Source organism: Camelus ferus, chromosome 2 (genome assembly GCF_009834535.1).
Source record: "Camelus ferus isolate YT-003-E chromosome 2, BCGSAC_Cfer_1.0, whole genome shotgun sequence".
Classification (NCBI taxonomy): domain Eukaryota; kingdom Metazoa; phylum Chordata; class Mammalia; order Artiodactyla; family Camelidae; genus Camelus; species Camelus ferus.
Window position 1 is genome coordinate 63483707 of NC_045697.1, and position 18917 is coordinate 63502623.

Here is an 18917-nt window from a genome sequence, read left to right on the forward strand (position 1 = left end):
ATGCTTCAGTATTGGTTTCCTTCAATATATAGTTTTCTTTTTATTACGTTATAATCCTGTGACTTGACTGGCTGTCTTCTTATGATGTTAGATGTTGCACAGCTGGACAAAATTAAAGTAGCAATAGAAGAGCAGAAATCATATTTAAATTTATAGTCAAAGTGAACAGAAAGGTCTACTGCTTTCAAAATAGTATAATACTATTAAAGTACAAGTCTCTCAAAGTGACAAGTTCAGAATAAAGACCTCATGAATTACAATTACAATTTCTGTGTTCAAGCAAAATAACTTGACAATTATTGACAGAATAAGATACCATTCACCTTTACGATACATTACTTTCTCAGTAAATCCCAGTCCAATGCCATTTAAAACAGTGTGTTAAATTGTACACTTTCATAAGCTGCTTTCTTCAGCTTAATTATCAACGTGCTTATTGCTCTTCTATGTGTAAAGAGAGCTTAGTAGCGAAAGGATTCAAAGATGCCATTCTTTCCCTGCAGGTGTTTGTAATTTAGCCTTTTTTGCTCCATGTCTTTGCTGTCTAGTAAATAGTCATAGAGTTTTAATTGTGTGGAGCTGGGGTATTTATGTAAAAGAATGTTTTTGAAAGTTAACTTTTGCCTATTTACTACAAAATATAAATAAATTTGTTCTTTTCCTCCTTACCCTCTGATGGGAGAGTTCTCTATTAGATACATTCTCAAGAGTTTTTATGATGCAGAATCAGACGGGAAGCCAGGCAGGACACGTGGCTCCTAAACAAGGGCCAGAGGACACTTGGGAGCAGCTGAAGCTTATCAGAGAAACTGCCTGAGGAGAAGAGAGTAGAAATAGTAAAAATTATCCCTGTAAACTATGTGTCAGGTAATGTAGTTCAAGATACGCAAACAAAGATCTCTGGTTGTTGCAAACTTTTTTTTTTTTTTTGGCCCTGGAACATCTTTAGAACACAATGTACCACATGTGCCATAGATTCATGATTTGCTAAGTATGCTTGAATAAATAGTTTGGTATTCATATGTATTTTTCTAGGATATAATACCTTTAATATTGCAAGCACATTGATGAAAATTTAGAAATTAAAATACTTAAAAATCACACAAAACCCCACAACGTTAACAAAATGATTGTCATAATTTTACATATTTTTAGATTTGTGTATATTTCACTTAGAATTCCATTTACCAAAGAAAGTGGATTTTTTCTGTTACCACATAGACTTTGTAACCATCAATTTTTTTAACTGCAAAATATTTCACTGAGTAGATTTACTATCATTTAATAATAATTCTTCAATTGTATACTTGGGTTGCTTCACATTGTAATGCTGGGTGTCTATGGTATGGCCGCTAATTTTCAGTCTTCAAGTATGTTTTCTTTTAACCAGGAGGGCTGGGATGGGATGAGGATGGGATATGGGTATCAGGGCATTTAGTTACATTTTTTCCCATGCCTGGAGGTGATTATTTTTCTGACCATATTTTGATGACAAGTGAAAAAGAATTTGAACAATTTCATGTCTCCATAAACTTCATCACATGCTGATTAGCAGTCAAAATGAATTTGACTTTGATGAAGCTGACTTGTCTAGACATTTTGATCAGTGTCAAGTTGCTGGAAAGTGGCAGTGCTTCTCAGTATATGGTGGTGGCTGCCCTAGCTTCTGCTCAGAAGGCCAGGACAAGAGGCTCTGGGGTTCATTTGAATGATTAGGTGAGTGTGACATAAAGGCAAAAATACTGCTACACATACAGACTAAGGATACACCTGCGCCTCTTCACTTGTTCAAGAATCAGATAGTGACTAACTATGCAAAGATAAGAATGCTTTATGTTTATAACTTAAAGGAATAAAGAACTGCTATATTTGATATGCTAATAAGCCTGTATTAACATAATCACCCTCTGTTAGAAAAAAGAATCACACTTGAAGAGCTTTGTGGGTAAGAGACATAGTAGAAGAGGTCATGGTTTATGTATTCTTTTTTCTATTCTTTTTATTTGCATATTTATTACTGAAAAATCATATATCAATTCAATTACTCACATATAATCTGTAAGAAAGTCTAGCAGTTGAAAATAATATCTCTGTGTATTAGTTTCCTAGGACTGATGAAACAAAGTACCACAAACAGAGTAGCTTAAATGACAAACATTTATTGTCTCAGCGTTCTAGAGGCTAGAATTCTGAGATCAAGATGTTGGCAGGACTGTGCCTCCTTTGAAGGCGCTAACAAAGCATCTGCCCCAGATCTGTCTCCTAGCCACCTGTGGTTCCACTGGAGCATAACTCCAGTCTTCACATGGTGTTCTTCTCATGTGCATTTATCTGTGCCCAAGTCTCTCCTTTTTATAAAGACACTTAGACATATTGGATTAGGGGACTACCGTAGTCCAGTATTTTCTCATCTTAACCCCTTACATCTGCAATGACTCTATTTCAAATAAGATCACATCCTGAGGTACTAGGGGGTATTTCAACATATGAATTTTAAGGGGACACTTTCAATTCTTACCAGTCTGTTACATAGATTATTTCATTTTCTTCTGTTCACGGGTACTTCTCTGCCTCCTGAAAACTAGCATTTCCTCCTATGGACTGGATCTTATCCCTGAATGCTTGAAGGATTTTCCTCTCTCATTTATTCCTTCTTTCACCTGTGCTTCTAACTTCTCCCATCTTACTGAATCATTCTTGGTCTTTAAACCTGTTCAAGCTTGTCCATCTGAAATACACACACACTCTCTCAATCCTATTAACTACCAGACTTCATTTCTTGGAAGAAGCTTGCATTTTGACAAGTATATAGTTGGTAACTCCTTATTTCTCCTTCATCTTCAATTTGCTTCTCAGCTCACTGTAATCTGGATTCTGCTTGTAACATACCACCTGAAACTGCTTTGTCAAAGACAACAGTGACTGAACTTGTCGATAAACCCTTACTTTACTTCATCTTCTCCGTGTCCAGCATCATCAATTTCCGTCTCCTTCCTGCCATGACTCCACGCTTTCCTTATTTTCCACTTGTTCATTTTCAGTTTTCTTCACGTTTGCTTCTTTTCATCTCTCAGTTACTGTTTTTCCACATCATTGTACTGGTGATTCCCAGATTTCATTTCCTGACCAGACCCCTCTCGTCTGAGCCCATGCTAACATAGCCAATATTCCTCAGCTGAATGTTACAAGGAACCTGAAAATTAAACTTACTGTCTTTTCTTTATCTTAAATTCTCCCATTTTGGCAGCCTTAAGTGAGTAGGCCATGGGGCCCAGCCTTAAGTGAATAGGCCGTGGGGCCCAGGCTAAAGTTCACAATAGCTTGCACCTGGTAAGGAGTAAATATATGCATGCGCCAGTTACGTAAGCTTTATAAACAAAAAAAAGCAAAGGTACGCACGCGCTAGTAGCATTATGTAAGCCTTAGGGACCAAGAAATGAACAATGCGCACGTGCGGGCAGTATAGTTAAAAGCAGGACAAGTGCGCCACATGGCGGCCCCATCTTGTTGAACTAGAAGAAAGTGCCGAGTGCCGCTGCCGCCGCCCGCCATGTGCGCCACCTGCTGGTACTGCAATAAAATGCTGTTTTGCTCTATGTCAGCTCCTCGCGCATTTTTCCAGGTGGGTAGCTCACTTCCTCAAAACCCTCTTCAGCCCCCCTCGGCTGACATCCCACCTTAAATTGTATTTGTTTTCAATAGGAATGAGCAGTACTTGCGTTCACTGAGTAGACCCGCCAGAAACCTAACATCATCTATGACTTTCTCCTTTCATTTTTTGCTTCTACTCCACATGTATCTGGTAGAGTCCACTTTCTAAATAGCTCTCAGATCCACTCCCACAGCCTCATCATAGTTTAAGTTCTAATGATTTCTTACCTGGATTAGTAAAACAGACTCCTAACCATCTCTAGTCTTCTCCCATCCAGCCCATTCTCCATACTGTACCCAGAGTAAGGTGCATAAACTGAATTCTGATTATACCCTTTCACGGATTAAAATTCTTTATTGATACACCATAGCCCTCTGAATAAAACTGAATTTATTATTATGACATAAATGACTTTTATGATTTGGTTCTCAATTGTTATTTGCCAGTGTATGGCTCTCCACACCATTATACTGAAATACGTGTTCCCCAAACTCTTGCAATTGATTTCTCTGCCTCCAGAAATTCTCACAGTCCTGCATTTGCTTAGAAAACACTTGCCTTCCTTTTATCATTTATTAATTCCATCTGACCATTGAGTTTCTGGTTTGACATTTCATTCTCAGGAAAGCTTTTTCTGACTCTACTACCTTAGTGCATCTATGTATTTGTTTTTTTGTTTGTTTGCTTTCTTTTGTTATAATTATAGTCAATTTACAATGTTAGTTTCTGGTGTACAGCATGGTGATTCAGTTATACACACATATCACTACAAAGTATTGAATATAGTTCCCTGTACTATACAGAGGGCCTTGTTGTCTATTTCATAAATATTAGTGAGTTTCTACAAATCCCTAACTCCCAATTTATTCTTCCCTCCCTTCCCCCACTGGTAACCATAAGTTTATTTTCTATGTCTGTGAGTCTGTTTCTATTTTGTAAATAAGTTTCTTTGTGTCTTTTTTTTAGATCTTTTTTTGGGGGGTTATTTTTCTGTCACTATGTGGCACATTAATACAGGTTTCCCCTACTATCCAAAAGTAGAGCATTCCTATGAAATCTTTCATAAGCCTAAATGGCATTAAGCAAAGAAGCAATCACCTTAGGGCACATCTTGCCAACAGATGTACAAAATAAACTGGGATAAATCATGGGTGAAAGCTGAGAAGCTTGATGCCGAGACCCTGAGTTTAATTCTCGGGGAAGGAGCTTGGCAGGGCTGCTCTGGCTGCTCGAGTGCAAGCTGCCTCTACAACAGCTCACTGAAAAACAAATCTGAACGCTATTTTTAGTCTTTACCTTTTTTTCTCTTTTTTTAAAGTAAATATCCTCTTTGGACCTCTTTTGGTTAGCAAAACATGTACTGATGTAGATCTTTCATCAAAGTGAAGTGGCATAAAGCACATTTTGGAAAAGTGGGGGATACCTGTACAGACTTGGTCACTTAAGAAACACTTTGAAGTTTTTTGTCAGAGTCTGACAAGGCTGAAATTAAGGTGTCTGTCAGCTGCATTCTCATCTGGAGCTTGGGGTTTCTTCCAAGCCATTCATCAGCTTTTGGAAGAATTCACTGCTGTGGCTGGCGTGGGAGGTTTGAAGTCCCCTTTCCTGGCTGGAGGCTGCTCTTACCTCCTCACCATATCCCTTCTCACAGGAGCCTCTCTGTCTTCAAAGCAGCAATGGTGAGGCAGGTCCTCTCACACTTTGACTCTCTCTGACTTCTGCCCCATGTGACTCATTAGGGCTCTGTGACTAGCCTAGGACCCATCAGATAATCTCCCCATTTTAATGTCAGCTGTACCACAGAACATCATACAACCATGGAAGTGATATCTTGTCATGCTCACAGATGCTGGAAATAGGGGCAGGACAACTTTGGGGTACCGTTTTAGACATTCAATCTATGACAGCCTAATTGTGGTTGTTTCCTTCATCTATACTTGAATGATCCTCACTCTGGAAAAACTATACAGTACATACGATTCCCATTTTATGAAGAAAGCTCTGAACAGCAGTGTAGCTCAGAACTGAGGTACACTGGTTTTGTGTTCATGCAGACTTGGGTTTACTTCAGTAATAATTTTCTAGTTCCACAGTATAGAAAAGTTGTTAAAACACTGAAAAATGTGGTTAAGAAGTCCTTCCTGGTAAAAATGTTGTGGGTCTCCACTGACGAAGTATGCAAAGAATCTGGGACTATTTCAGAATTTCAACAAATTATAGTTCTGTTATTAGTAGTTGATTTCTTCAAGATGACACAACTAAATTGTAACACAGCAAAGACTCAAATGCAAGTCTTCTCTGTCTCCATTGAGTGACACTAAGAGGTAACATGAAAAACATTGTTAGATTTGTAAGTGTTCTTCTGTATCAGGTGATAGTTTTTAAGATAGTTTCATGTTGTCTAATGACCCTCTCAAACTTCCCAGTTTTAGATTTAAATTAAATGAAAATGTAATTTAATTTACAGGAGCTTGAAAACAAAAATTTTGTTTTGTCATGGAAATTAATTACACAGCTGGTCACCATATGCAGGCATTCAGTACATAAGCAAACATTGAAAATTATATCTACTTCATAAGTTGAAAAAGCTGCTTTTCCCAAATTCCTGTATTTGCCATCCTAAAGACTCCTGCTTTACAACGTGCATAAAATGACTACTTGAAGATGCTATGTGCATGCTGTTACTATCCATTAGTGCTCTAAAAAAGAACAAAGCATGACCTTGACTCCTTTCCTCACTTCCTAGCGCTGGTTTATGTTTTGTAGCTGTGATCTGTAGCTTCAGCTCATGTTCCTTGCTTTTTTGCAGCCTAGTTTTCTGACCTACCAGGCTGCCTCAAACCACTGCTTACACTGATCCTTGTACTGCACAGTGTTGAATCTCTCTGCTTTTTCTCCTTCCCAGAATTCTACAGTTATGCCAGAATTCTTGAAAAAACATTCCTAAAGCAGTACTGTTTCTGTATTCCTCATCATTGTCACAATTCAGCACCCCATAAAATGGGATATTACTATTTGTTGGATCTGCTGATATTAGGGATGTCTCTCTTTTCAGTTTTTACTATCTTTAATAAAATACAAAACCAGAAAAGCCTTACTCTCCTTCTATTATGCAAACAATGTATATGCAATGCCAAGCAGTGCCCAATATTATTTACACTGTCCTTCCTCCTGTCTGAAGGTGGCATAAATGACCAGAGTCCAAGAGCTGTCTTAGCTGCCTTGTCCCAGGAGGATGGCAGAAGGGTGCCCACTACGCACAGCAAGCCCCTGCCAGTGCTAGGTTTTATGAGATTTAAAGATTCTTTAGATGGTGGGAACTGACACACTGACATTTAAATATGAAAGAACCCTTTTTACTTATATCTCCAAATGAGAGAAGACTGCCAGGCAGGGTCATGCAGGAGATTGCCCCCTGGGGACAAAGTAACAGTAAATCAGAGCTACAGAGGGCAGTTTACATATGGCTAGTAGAATGGGATTAGCTCAGTTTCCAGCACTTTCTGAGGACTGGCTAATTCAAATAATTTTAAGAGCTCTGGGGCAGAGAGGCTGTCTGTATTTGCCTGGTACCTGGCCTGATGGGGCTGGTACATAACGGCCCTGGAGTGTGAGGGCCCCATAAAGAAAGTGTTTGGAATGTGGACTTGATCAGCCATTGGAGAAGAAGAACTAATTGGCCTCTAGCCAGAGTCTCAAAACTAAGTCAAGATAGGATTTTATTCTACCTTTATTTTTTTTAAATTGACGTATAGTCAGTTTACAATGTTGTGTCAATTTCTGGTGTACAGCATAATAGTTCAGTCATACATATACGTGCATATATTTGTTTTCATATTCTTTTTCATTATGGGTTACCACAAGATACTGAATATAGTTTCCTGTGCTAGACAGTATAAACTTGTTGTTTTATCTATTTTACATATAGTAGTTAACATCTGCAAATCTTGAACTCCCAATTTATCCCTTCCCACCCTCTTCCCTCCTGGTAGCCATAAGTTTGTTTTCTGTGTCTGTGACTCTGTACCAAACAAATAAAACAGCTGTATTACATACTTATAGGTGAGGAAGGAGATGCATTTGATGTCTTTGGTTGCTTTTCCTTCCCAGAAACTAAAGTTTATAGTTATGCTCAAACATAATTCTTATTTTATTCAGGATGTTGGGAGGTAAGATGTCCCCTCCTTCTTACCTAAAACTTCATGAAAAGCAAGTAAACGTGACTTCACAACAGAGAGGGACTTTTAAAAGGGTGTTTTTAACCATTAATTTTTTTTCTTGTATATTCTGCATTGTGAGAAGGATCACTAGGTTGCTTTCCCTGTTTAAGAAATACAACTATAATGTGACAAGTGTGCCTGTCTTCTGTGAGAAAAAAAAAGTGCTGACTTCAGATAATCTCAAGACCTCTTAAAGATATTTATTTCTTCAAGAATTTTGTATCAAGCAAGTACAAAGGGACAAATTAGTATTACTCTATCACTTGTTGACATTCTGTATTGAGAAGTTCATTGTTGATGAGGTTTTAAAGATATTTATGCCTTAAGTATATTTCCTAATTGATGGTGGTGAAACCCATGGGTTTAGGAGATCGGGCAACTAATTTGCTATGGCTACTAACTCAGAAATTTGAGTTAGAAATTTGACACTGAGAAATTTGATTTTCATCCTTCTACCTGCAAAATACTATCATTTTAAGAAGGCTTTAGAAAATGAAACACAAATGTTTGTTGTTTCCAATTTTCACCAAATAACTGTATGAAATAAAGAACAGAAAAGTGAAAACTTTGTGTAAGTATCTTCTGTAGGGATTATGACTTAGGTTAATATGCTCTGTCCACTTACTGTATAGAAAAATTGAGTAAGATGTAGAACATTATGTTAGAAGAGTTATACAACCCAATTTTTTTCTTATTAATAGAAGAAGGTGAATCTAAAAGGACTCTAACAACTTGGAAAAGACAAGCACGTAGTCTCATGGAACTGTTGTAACATCTTAGCAAATTTCTTAGTGGAGGCTAATGTTTTTAACTATTACAAAAATCATCAAAATACAATGAATTCTGTGGAGAAGCTAATGAACACAATTTAAGGGTCTTGGTATTATTATTAATGGTTTCCTTTTGTTTGACCTTTGCTACAATTGTTTTCTCTGCTTCATTTCTATTCTTAAAGCCCTACTTAGCCTAGAAATGTTCAATAACTGGCCAAAAAAGATTCTGACAGCAAAAAAAAATTCTGTACGTAAAAGTGCTTTATAAATGTTTAAGTCCATATAAAAATATAAAGTACTGCTATTATCTTGAGTGATGGAGATTAGTAAGAAGTTTTAAGATTTCCTAAGAGTAACACTTGCAAATGAAAAGATTATGCTGATCTTTTTAATTGCTTGAAATTCATAGATAGTATACCACTGTGTAAAGGGATAATGCTTGGGTTTCCTGATTTGATTTATATGATAAAAGATACATTTCTAAGATACTGTGCGCACCCTTTGAACACCTATTAGGCCTTCTTAAAATTTTTTTATTTCCATGAAAACAATATTTAGTAAGAAAGCACAGTTGTTGTAAATCAATGGAATGTTCATCTCTTAAATCAGTGACTTTATAGTCAAATCTAGATGTTTTTAATTGAATGTTTCTAAAAAAAAATTTTATTGCATCATCTAGCAATTATTCATACTGAAATGATTTATAAAATATTTTTCAATTATTTTAAACTAAATAATAAAGAATTAGAGTTGTGTTTTTATTGAATTTGTTTTCAATGTTTGAAAAACAGATCCTCTTATGGTCTTGTTTAGATGATTATACGCCTGCATTGATTTATTTCACTGGCTACCAGGTGTTGGAGATAGCATGCTACTTTAAAACTGAGTTAATATGAGTTACAGGAGGTCAGTTATTTAGGCAGAGTAGCAAAATACATTATCAATTATTATACTTTATTGTGTTTTCTAATCTCTGCCCTGCTGTCCTTTCCTACCACATTCCTATTTCTTCTCTCTCTCTCTCTTTTTTTTTTTTTCACTTGTTCGTAACAGTCTGTCCTTGTTTACACTGGTAGCATTGTCAGTTTCCTTTACTTTTTTAATCTTTTGAGCTTTTCACTTACAAGAATGGAAAACTGCTTGTAAATCATAAAGAAAAGCCCTCCAGAGAGAAGAAAAGTCTATAAATAGAAAAAGTCATGATGACTCAATACAAATTTTGATATATTTTTGTAACTGGTAGCCAAGAATCATATTCATAATTTTACCTGAGGAATTATGTGGAAGTTTGTGAGTTAGAAATTATTTGATTTTTTTTCATCTGCATTTCTAATTTCAGCATAAGATCATTTTCAAGGTGATTTACAGACTCTACTTGCCTTTAATTTTTTGGCACTTGATTTCTGTTCATACAAGTCTTAAATAATGAGGTGATTCTAATTCCAGGCAAAAATAAATTATAGAATATATGGGACTGGAGTCAGCTAACTGAATTTAGGGCAAATTACCCAAATATTCATTTCTCTGGCTCTAACTTTCCAAATTTAGAAAATAAAAGTACAAGAATAAGATAGTTTTTAATGAAATTTTATATTTGTATTTCTGATTCTCCAGTAGGATATACAATGAGAACATAAATATTTCTTTAATGCATGAAATGAGCTATTTGAAAGTTACACTAAATAGGACATAATTTAAATCCCCATATCATAAATTAAATCACAGAATATTTTATTTTAAAAATTACCTGTATATATTTTTGTACAACTATAATGTGTCATGATTTATACCAATTCTAATTCTAATAATTTGGAGTTTGTCCATACGTTCTGGTGATCTATATAACAAATCATCTCAAAACTTAGTGGCTTACAACTATACTTTTGTTCACAATTTTGTAAGTCAGAAATTTGGGAATGATTCAACTCAGGCAGTCAACGTGAGAAGCTGGTGACCAAAGCCCCACCCAGAATTCTGCAAATATAGTGAGAATATTGAGGCCATATTAATTCATTTGAGAGTCGTCTTCACTTGAGAGTAAGTGTTGTTCAAGAGTTTTCATTTTGTGTGTTAGACAGGTACTTCTGAATTTTGCCATGTATACATTTAACAACTAAAAACAAAACTCTAGGTAACTGAGAGTCATCTGCAAAATCATTCATAGAGGTTTTTATAAATTGGCTTCTGATGACATATGATAAATATTTAATATGTGTTATTCCACAAATAAGTACAAATGATATATCAGCACCAACCTGATTTAAGGCTGTGAGCTCATAAGGGGGGAGAGGATAGCTCAAGTGGTAGAGTGCATGTGTAGCATGTACAAGGTCCTGGGTTCAATCCCCAGTACCTCCTCTAAAAATAAATAAATGATTAAACCTAATTGTCTCCTCCCTCAACAAAAAAAGTAATAAATTAAAAAAAATATTAAAAAAAAAAAAAGGTGTGAGATTATGAACTTCTTGAAAAAGCTTCCCGGGGTGTGAGTGAGGGGGGAGGAAATCAGAGAATTGTGGAAAGTGAGCATGTTTTTGGAAGGGCAAGTTTCTTTCAATTCCTATTAGCCATGATATAGGTAAATCTTCATTTTAAACTAATTAATTAACAACATATTTACGAATTAATATACAAAAAACTATTGGTTATTAATTGTCAAATAACAATCGGAGTAGGTTCAGGCTGAGGCTCAGATCCCCTTTCAATAAAGGACTTACTACCCAGCTGCAAGTCCTGCGGGTAGCTGACTGCCTTCAGCTGTTAGTGCCTTTAGGGCCTGCTTCAGCTCGTCTCTGGGTGGGTCGAAGCAATGAATTGAGTAACTGCAGCTGAGATCTAGTTCTTCTCGAGGCAGCTCCCAACCAATGACTGTGCAGCGGGTGGCACAAGGGCCCGCCCACTTCCCTTCTCGCGGTATTCCTCTCACGGGCGGCCTTGCTGTTGGCGCGCCTCGGTTAGTTGGCGGCGGCGGTTTCGTCAGGTAGGAGTCATGGCCCACTGTTTCCCTGACCAGTTCTTATTCTTTTACTTTTCTTTTCATGCGGATTTACTCTTTAATAAATCTTTTGTACCCTTAACTCTACCTCAGTTTTTTGTTTCCTACAGAACCCAACCTGTGACAACATTGTAATTTATGAAGGGAGGTAGTTTTTCTTAAGTGCGATATTAAGCATGACTTTGTGAATATAAATACTAATACAGTAGCGTTATTGTTACTGGTTAGTTTATAGTCTGGAGTTACCGTCAACTTCCACAGTAATGTCCAGGGGGCCCAAAGAAGTTCATTAATTAGCTCAAAACAGCAGAGGGAGGTAAAGTAACGAGGATTTGACCCTAGATGTCTCTGACTCTAAGAGACATGATTGTTTTCTTACCTACCTTTTAAGTCTACTGAATTTTCTTTGCCTTGTGGAGCAGGCTAAGCCTTTTCACCAATAACTTGGTAATTTGTTACATTTAAATTTAGAATCTATGAAAACAAACATTAAAAAGCTCTACCTACTAAGGCCCATGATTTAGGGAAGAAATAGGGCTGCTGCAAAATAAAAGGAACAGATAATTAGCGTCTCCCAGTCAGCTGTCTGTCCGCAAATGAAAGACGGTATTAATTTGAATCATGTGTTCTGTATTGCTTAGTAGAAGGAGTAGAAACTTAACACCCTGAGAAGCAGAATAAACAAATACTGTCTTCTGTAATTCGTTAGCTATTTTCTTCCTTGTCAACTTAGGTAAAGTTACCCCATTCAGAAAAAAATGGGAATTCTCCCTAGTGTTTATACTGTTTATTTGGTAATTTTATCGGAAGCAAATGCGGACTTGAATATCTTAATGTGTGTCATTTGCAATGCTTGGTACTGGTAATATGCTAATGAAAGTCTGTCTGCTCAAGCGGTGGGGGTGGGGGACTAGTCTAATGATGCTGGGAAACAAGCAAATGGCACTTGAAGTATTAGTATTGTATGAAATGATACATGATTTAGATGCAGTAGAGCATGCCCTCACCCTCAAGGGAAACATAACTCAGCCAACAAAGGAAAGCTCCCTCCTGGAAAAAGGAATGATGCTTGAAATACCTCCTAAATCCTGAGAAATTGGGGGATAGAGGGACGCAGTGGGTAGAAGGCAGTATAACCCAGAGATGTGCATGTGTGAAGCAAGGAGACCCAAAGCAACATTCTGCATCTCGGTTCTGTGGGGATGAGCACAGTTTGTAAGAAAACTAAATGAAAAACTGACGCTCCAGAAACAAGCAATAGCTGATAATGAAAGGCACTGTGTGCTATAGTAAAGAATATACTATATATGATTAACTGTATTGAGAAACTATACAAAAAAGAAATGATGTAATTCTCATTTAGGAAAATATCTCTGGCAGATAGGGAAAAGGGATAGACACAGAATCATTTGGAGTCTTACTGTAGTAACATAAGAAGCAGTGGATACCTAGAGTAAATCAATGAGGAATAAAGAGGGATGAGTCCTAGAAATACCAAGGAAACAGACATGAAAGAATTTGGTACCAGATTTGGTTCAGAGTGAGTATAAGCTGAAAATATACAATGACTTTCTGGTTATTTTAGGAAATAAGATGATGGGAGAAGTAAATAGAAATGAAGTTTTGGAGTAGGAAAAAGATGTTGAGAAAGTTTGAGTTGGAATGTCTGTGAGACAGTACCGAGTATATGCTCACTAAATAGTTTAATTTGTGTTGAATCTCGGAAGATAAGTCTAGATTAGGTGTCTGTGAGAGTTATCCAGCATAGAATAATAGAGGTCATGGATGTGAATGTTTTGTGTACATGTAGGCTGTGGCTGAGTGTTCAATGTAGAGTGACAAGATTCAGTGCCCACATAGAAAGCTCTAGTGAGAGGGACATGTTGCAGAGACATCATTAAAGATGAAGCCTATACCAAGGCCATTGGTTTGAGAATTAATAATTAACTTTACATACCATTTTGTTATAATTATGTCCTTTAATTTTTATTCCACAGATTATGTATGCACAGGAATGGGAAGACAGAATTGAAGATGAATCCTTGACTTCTCTTTTAGGGAACAAAATGGACAAAGGGAAATAAAAAGAAAAGTCAATCAGAAAAAAATATGTGTTTAGACATTATATATAGCATAATATCTTTGAATACATCAGCTTGTATTGCAACATAGCATAGAGTATGTTGTGGAAAATACCACACCTTAGAGGAAATATAAGTTTCATTAGTCAAAGGCAATTATCTCCCGCTGTGTGAAGCTAACTTTCCTTATTAAGAGCAAAGTGAAAGGACTAAGCCTATTTATTATGCTGTCTTTTTGATGTTTTTATAGGATATCATGAAAGATGAATGCTCACTGCTGAAACTGCAACTGAAAGAGAAGGATGAACTCATTTCCCAACTTCAGGAAGAACTGGTAAGTGTGAACAATATCTGACACACAAGTGTATTTTCCTTGCAAGCTAATTTGTTAGAAACCCTACAACAACCTTATTAACATGAACGTTATTAATGGTTTATGAACTATTAATGATTCACTATGATTATGAATTTTATAATCCTACAGTAATGAGGTTTTGACAACCTGAAAATTAGAATGTTTTATAGTATGTATTTAGCTTTGTACAATTCCAGAAACAGATTACTGAACCAGAATTAGACATTTCAGTTGTACCTGTCAAATTATGAAAGCTAAACCCACGTTTTTTGTGAAGTGCCAGATTTAACTTCATACTGCCATACCTAGAGATACAATCATGTAATATAAAGCAAAGTGCTCAATTTTGCAAACAAAAACATTTTGCTTTTTTATAAAGCTACCAAAAATGCATAAACTTAATAAGATTTTTTTGTTAATAAAGATATATAAATCCAAATGTAAAATTTACAAAAAATATGAAATGTGTATAGTTCATGTTTTCAGGGTTTTTTAATGTGATATCATAAAAAATGTAATCATACTTTCCTAACATAACACATTTGGTAGGTAACAAGAATAGCAGGGGGCATTACTTTTCTAGGTATGTATTTTCAATTTATATATATGAATAGTATTTTGCAAGAAAACACACTTAATCGGGATATAAATAAAAATGAGTTGTCTAAAACAAAAATGAAAAAGCAATGAATTATCTTTAAAAATTAATCAAGAGCTCTTAATACCAGTAAAATAAAGATATACTATACAATGAGAGACCCTGACTCCTTATCAGGATCAAAAAACAAACCCTAATCAATAATATTCTTTGATTTCAGATTTGAGTACACTAACAATGATGTATTAGGTAATTATTAAATACAATTAAATGACAAAATAGATCTTATAGGCCATCAAGCGTCTGAGAACATATTAGTGAGATAGCAGACAAATGTAGAGCATATTTTACTCTCGACAACTGACAACATTTACTAAAACCAGACCTTTGACTGGGTTAATGCCAATTATTGGTCCCATGAACATATTTCCTTAGAAAACCCATAAACCAGTACTTAAAATAGTAATAGTATTACAGACAAAAGGAGCATGTCTTACATTACTGGGGGTAACTTTTTATAAGTAATTGATAATATAAACTCAATTACATGAAGGCATTCCTATATTTAATATAACCCTAGAGATATATTTTATGTAATCAAGCTTTCTTTGAGTTGAGTAAAAATCATATATAGATATTTATGAATGGATGCATAAAATCATCAGTTTAACCCAGCAGAAAATTTTGTTAAAGAATGCTTATTTTGGACAATTAACTCAGAAATGTTCTTTTTTCCCCCCTTCAACATTAGTTATGATGAGGTGTAAAACTTAACATATATAAGAAATAAGACCTTATTTGTTGTATGAAATGAAAAAGAAAATTCTTACTCCCAGAGCCAATGTTACATAGCTATAATTAAGGTAATTTAGTAATACTCCCTCCAGAAAGTCCTCTGTTGGTTGACTGAGTAAAATGAGGTGCAAATATTTTTTTCCTTTGAACTTGAATTACCCAAATTGACCTCTTAGCCTCTAAAATTTTGCAGGTAACAATCAAGGTACCATTTTAATTTTTTGTACTATGTAGTTTGCATAGTCATCTTGAATAGTTCAAAAAGGAAAATTAACTTTTAGAAATAGTTTGTTTTAAAGAAGACTCTACCTAAAGAAGAAAATACACAGATGATTTAAGAATTTAAGGAAGAAAAAATATTGTTAAAAAGAAAGTTATTAAACTGAATTTGGAGCATGGAGAAGTGGCAATCACATAAAAGTAATGCACTTGGATCCATTGAAAATTAGGTCCTAGTGTTTCTGAATCTGATAAGTAACTTGTGACATTTTGACAAGGTGGACATTAAACTTAACATCTATACCTTAACTTCCTAAATTTGAAAATTTCAAAACATTTTAGACCAAGTCTTGTACTCTTAATTCATAACCTGTAATTTTAGTTTAGTTTGTCATGGGTTTCTCATATCTTAACTTCTATTATCAAAGCACTTCTATCTACATACACTTTTTAAATCTTTATACACTATATATCAAATTTAGATGTAACTATGCCAATAAAGAATTTATATACAAATTAAGTAAAGTTGGAATTAAAAAACTTAGCCTCATTTTGATATTTTTAGGAGTTGTATTAAAAAGTTAGGATCAGTGTAGGGTTGTGGAAAAATAAATGGTTTTATTTTACTTGTAAATTTTTTGAGGTAGTGTTGGTATATGACACTTTGTTTGATGTGGAAAACATTACATTTCTGTTTCTGTAGAGTGTGCTCACCACGAAAAATTTAGTTTCCATCCATCACCATGCAGTTGACCCTTTACCCATTTCTCCTCCCTCAATGCTGCTTTTCCTCTGGGAACACTCTATTCTGTATATCTGTTTTGTTGGGTTTAGGCTTTTTTTATTTCTTTGGTTTTTTAATTACATGTATAAGTGAAATCATATGGCATTTTTTTCATCTGATTTTTTTTCAATTAGCATAATACCCTCAAGGTCCATTCATGTTATTAAATAGCAAGATTTCATCTTTTTTATGGTTGAGTAATACTCCATTGTGCGTATATGCTGTATCATCTTTATCCATTAATTTGTTGATTGGCACTCAGTTTCCATATCTTCACTATTGAGAATAATGCTGCTTTGAACATAAGGGTAAATTCCTTTTTGTATTAGTGTTTTCATATTTTCTTGATAAATACCCAAAAGTGGAATTGCTGGATCATGTGGTAGTTCTGTTATTAATTTTTTGAGGAACCTCCATATTTTTCATTGTGGCTGTACCAACTTACATTTCCACCAACAGTGTATGAGGATTCCTTTTTCTTCACAACCTGGCAAACACTTCTTGCCTTTTTGATAATAGCCATTCTAACAAGCATGAGGTAGTATCTCATTAAGCTTCTGATGGGCATTTCCCTAATAGTGACATTTGAACATCTATCCATGCATCTGTTGGCCACCTGTATGTTGTCTTTGGAAAAATGTCTATTTAGTTCTCTGCCCACTTTTTAATTGTGTGTGTTTTTTTTTTGATAATGAGTTGTATGTGTTCTTTGTATATTTTGGATATTATGGTATATATGACTTATAGTATCTTCTCTCATTTAGTAGGTTGTTTCCCGTTTTGATGGTCTCTTACTGTGCAGAAACTTTTTCGTTCAATGTAGTCCCATTGGCTTACTGTTGTTTCCCTTGCCTGAAGAGACCTATCTAGAATAGTATTGCGAAGACTAATGTCAGAGTGTTCTATGTTTTCTTTTAGGAGTTCCATGGTTTCTCAGGTCTTAAATTTGAATCTGTAATCCATTATGACTTGATTTGTATGTATAGTGTGAGACAGTAGTCTAGTTTCTTTTTTTTTCTTTTTTTTTTTTTTTGCATGTTGCTGTGTACTTTTCCCAATACTACTTACTGAAGAGATTACCCTTTCTTCACTGTATGTTTGTTGTTTGTTAATTGTGTCCATATACAGGTAGGTTTATTTCTGGGCTCTCAGTTGTGTTCCAGTGATCTATCTGTTGTCCTGCCAATACTATGCTGTTTTGATTACTATGACTTTGCAATAGTATGAAATCAGAGTGTGATACCTCCAGCTTTATTCTTTATTTTTGGGGTTGCTTTGGCTATTTAGGATTTTCTTTAGTTCCATATAAATCTTAGAAGTTTTCTTCTATTTCTGTGAAATGTCCTTGGGATTTTGATAGAGACTGAATCGATGTTATAGATAACTTTAGATCATATGGACGTTATAACAATGATAATTCTTCCAACCCATGAGCACAGATTATCTTTACATTTGTGTCTTCACTTTCTCTCTTTGGTTAAATTTATTCCTACGTGTATTCTTCCGTGATTTTAAGTGGGATTATTTTCTTTTTCTTTCTGCTAGCTCATTGTTAGCATACAGAAATGCAATAGATTTTTGTATGTTTTTGCACCCTGCAACCATACTGTATTCCTTTATTATTCCTAACTGTTTTTTTGGTAGTCTTCAGGGTTTTCTATGTATAAAATCATGTCACCCACAAACAGTGACAGTTTTATCTCTTCCTTTCTAATTTGGATGTGCTTTATTTTTCTTACCTAGTTGCTCTGGCTAGATTCAACACTCTCTTGAATAAGAGTGGCAAGAAGAGGGATCCTTATCTTACTCCTGATTTTAGAAGGACAGCTTTCAGTTTTTCATTATTGAGTATATTAGCTGTGAGTTTGTCATGTATGGTCTTTATTATGTTCAAGTACATTCCTTCTATAACTTTACTGAGAATTTTTATTATAAATTTGTATTTATCCTTAAACAGTTTTCTGCATCAATTAATGATATGGTTTTTATCCTTTGTTAAGGTTGTAGTGTAGCACATCAGATTTTTCATTTCTTCTGTTGTTGTAGATATTGAACTGCATCCTCAGAATAAATCCCACTTGATCATGGTGTGTGATCCATTAGTAAAATGTATTATTGTATTTGATTGGCTATGTTTTGTTCAGGATTTTTTCATCTGTTTATCAGAGATACTGACCTGTACTTTCCTTTTCGTTTGATTTTGGTTATCACTTGGTAAAATGAATTAGAAAAAATTCTTTCCTCTTCAACTTTTTGGAAGAGTTCGAGAAGGATGGGTGTTAAATTCTTTGGTAGAATTCATCTGTGAAGTAGTCTGGTCCTGGACTTTTGTTTTTTACAAGGGTTTTGATTGCTATTTCAACTTCCATACTAACGATCAGCTTATTCAGATCTGCTTCTTAATGATTCAGTCCTAGTTGTATGATTCTAATAATTTGTTTATTT

The 18917-nt window shown here is 35.1% G+C and overlaps 1 protein-coding gene across 11 annotated transcripts in view; it reads left to right on the forward strand.

The window, feature by feature from the left end:
• Nucleotides 1-18917, forward strand: part of CCSER1 (coiled-coil serine rich protein 1) — a 1107668-nt gene that overhangs the window by 509767 nt on the left and 578984 nt on the right. For all 11 annotated transcript variants that reach the window (XM_032459742.1, XM_032459692.1, XM_032459747.1 and 8 more), the window contains one exon: nt 13972-14055. In XM_032459742.1, coding sequence (XP_032315633.1) covers nt 13972-14055 — 84 coding nt within the window. The remainder of the gene's footprint in view (nt 1-13971; nt 14056-18917) is intronic.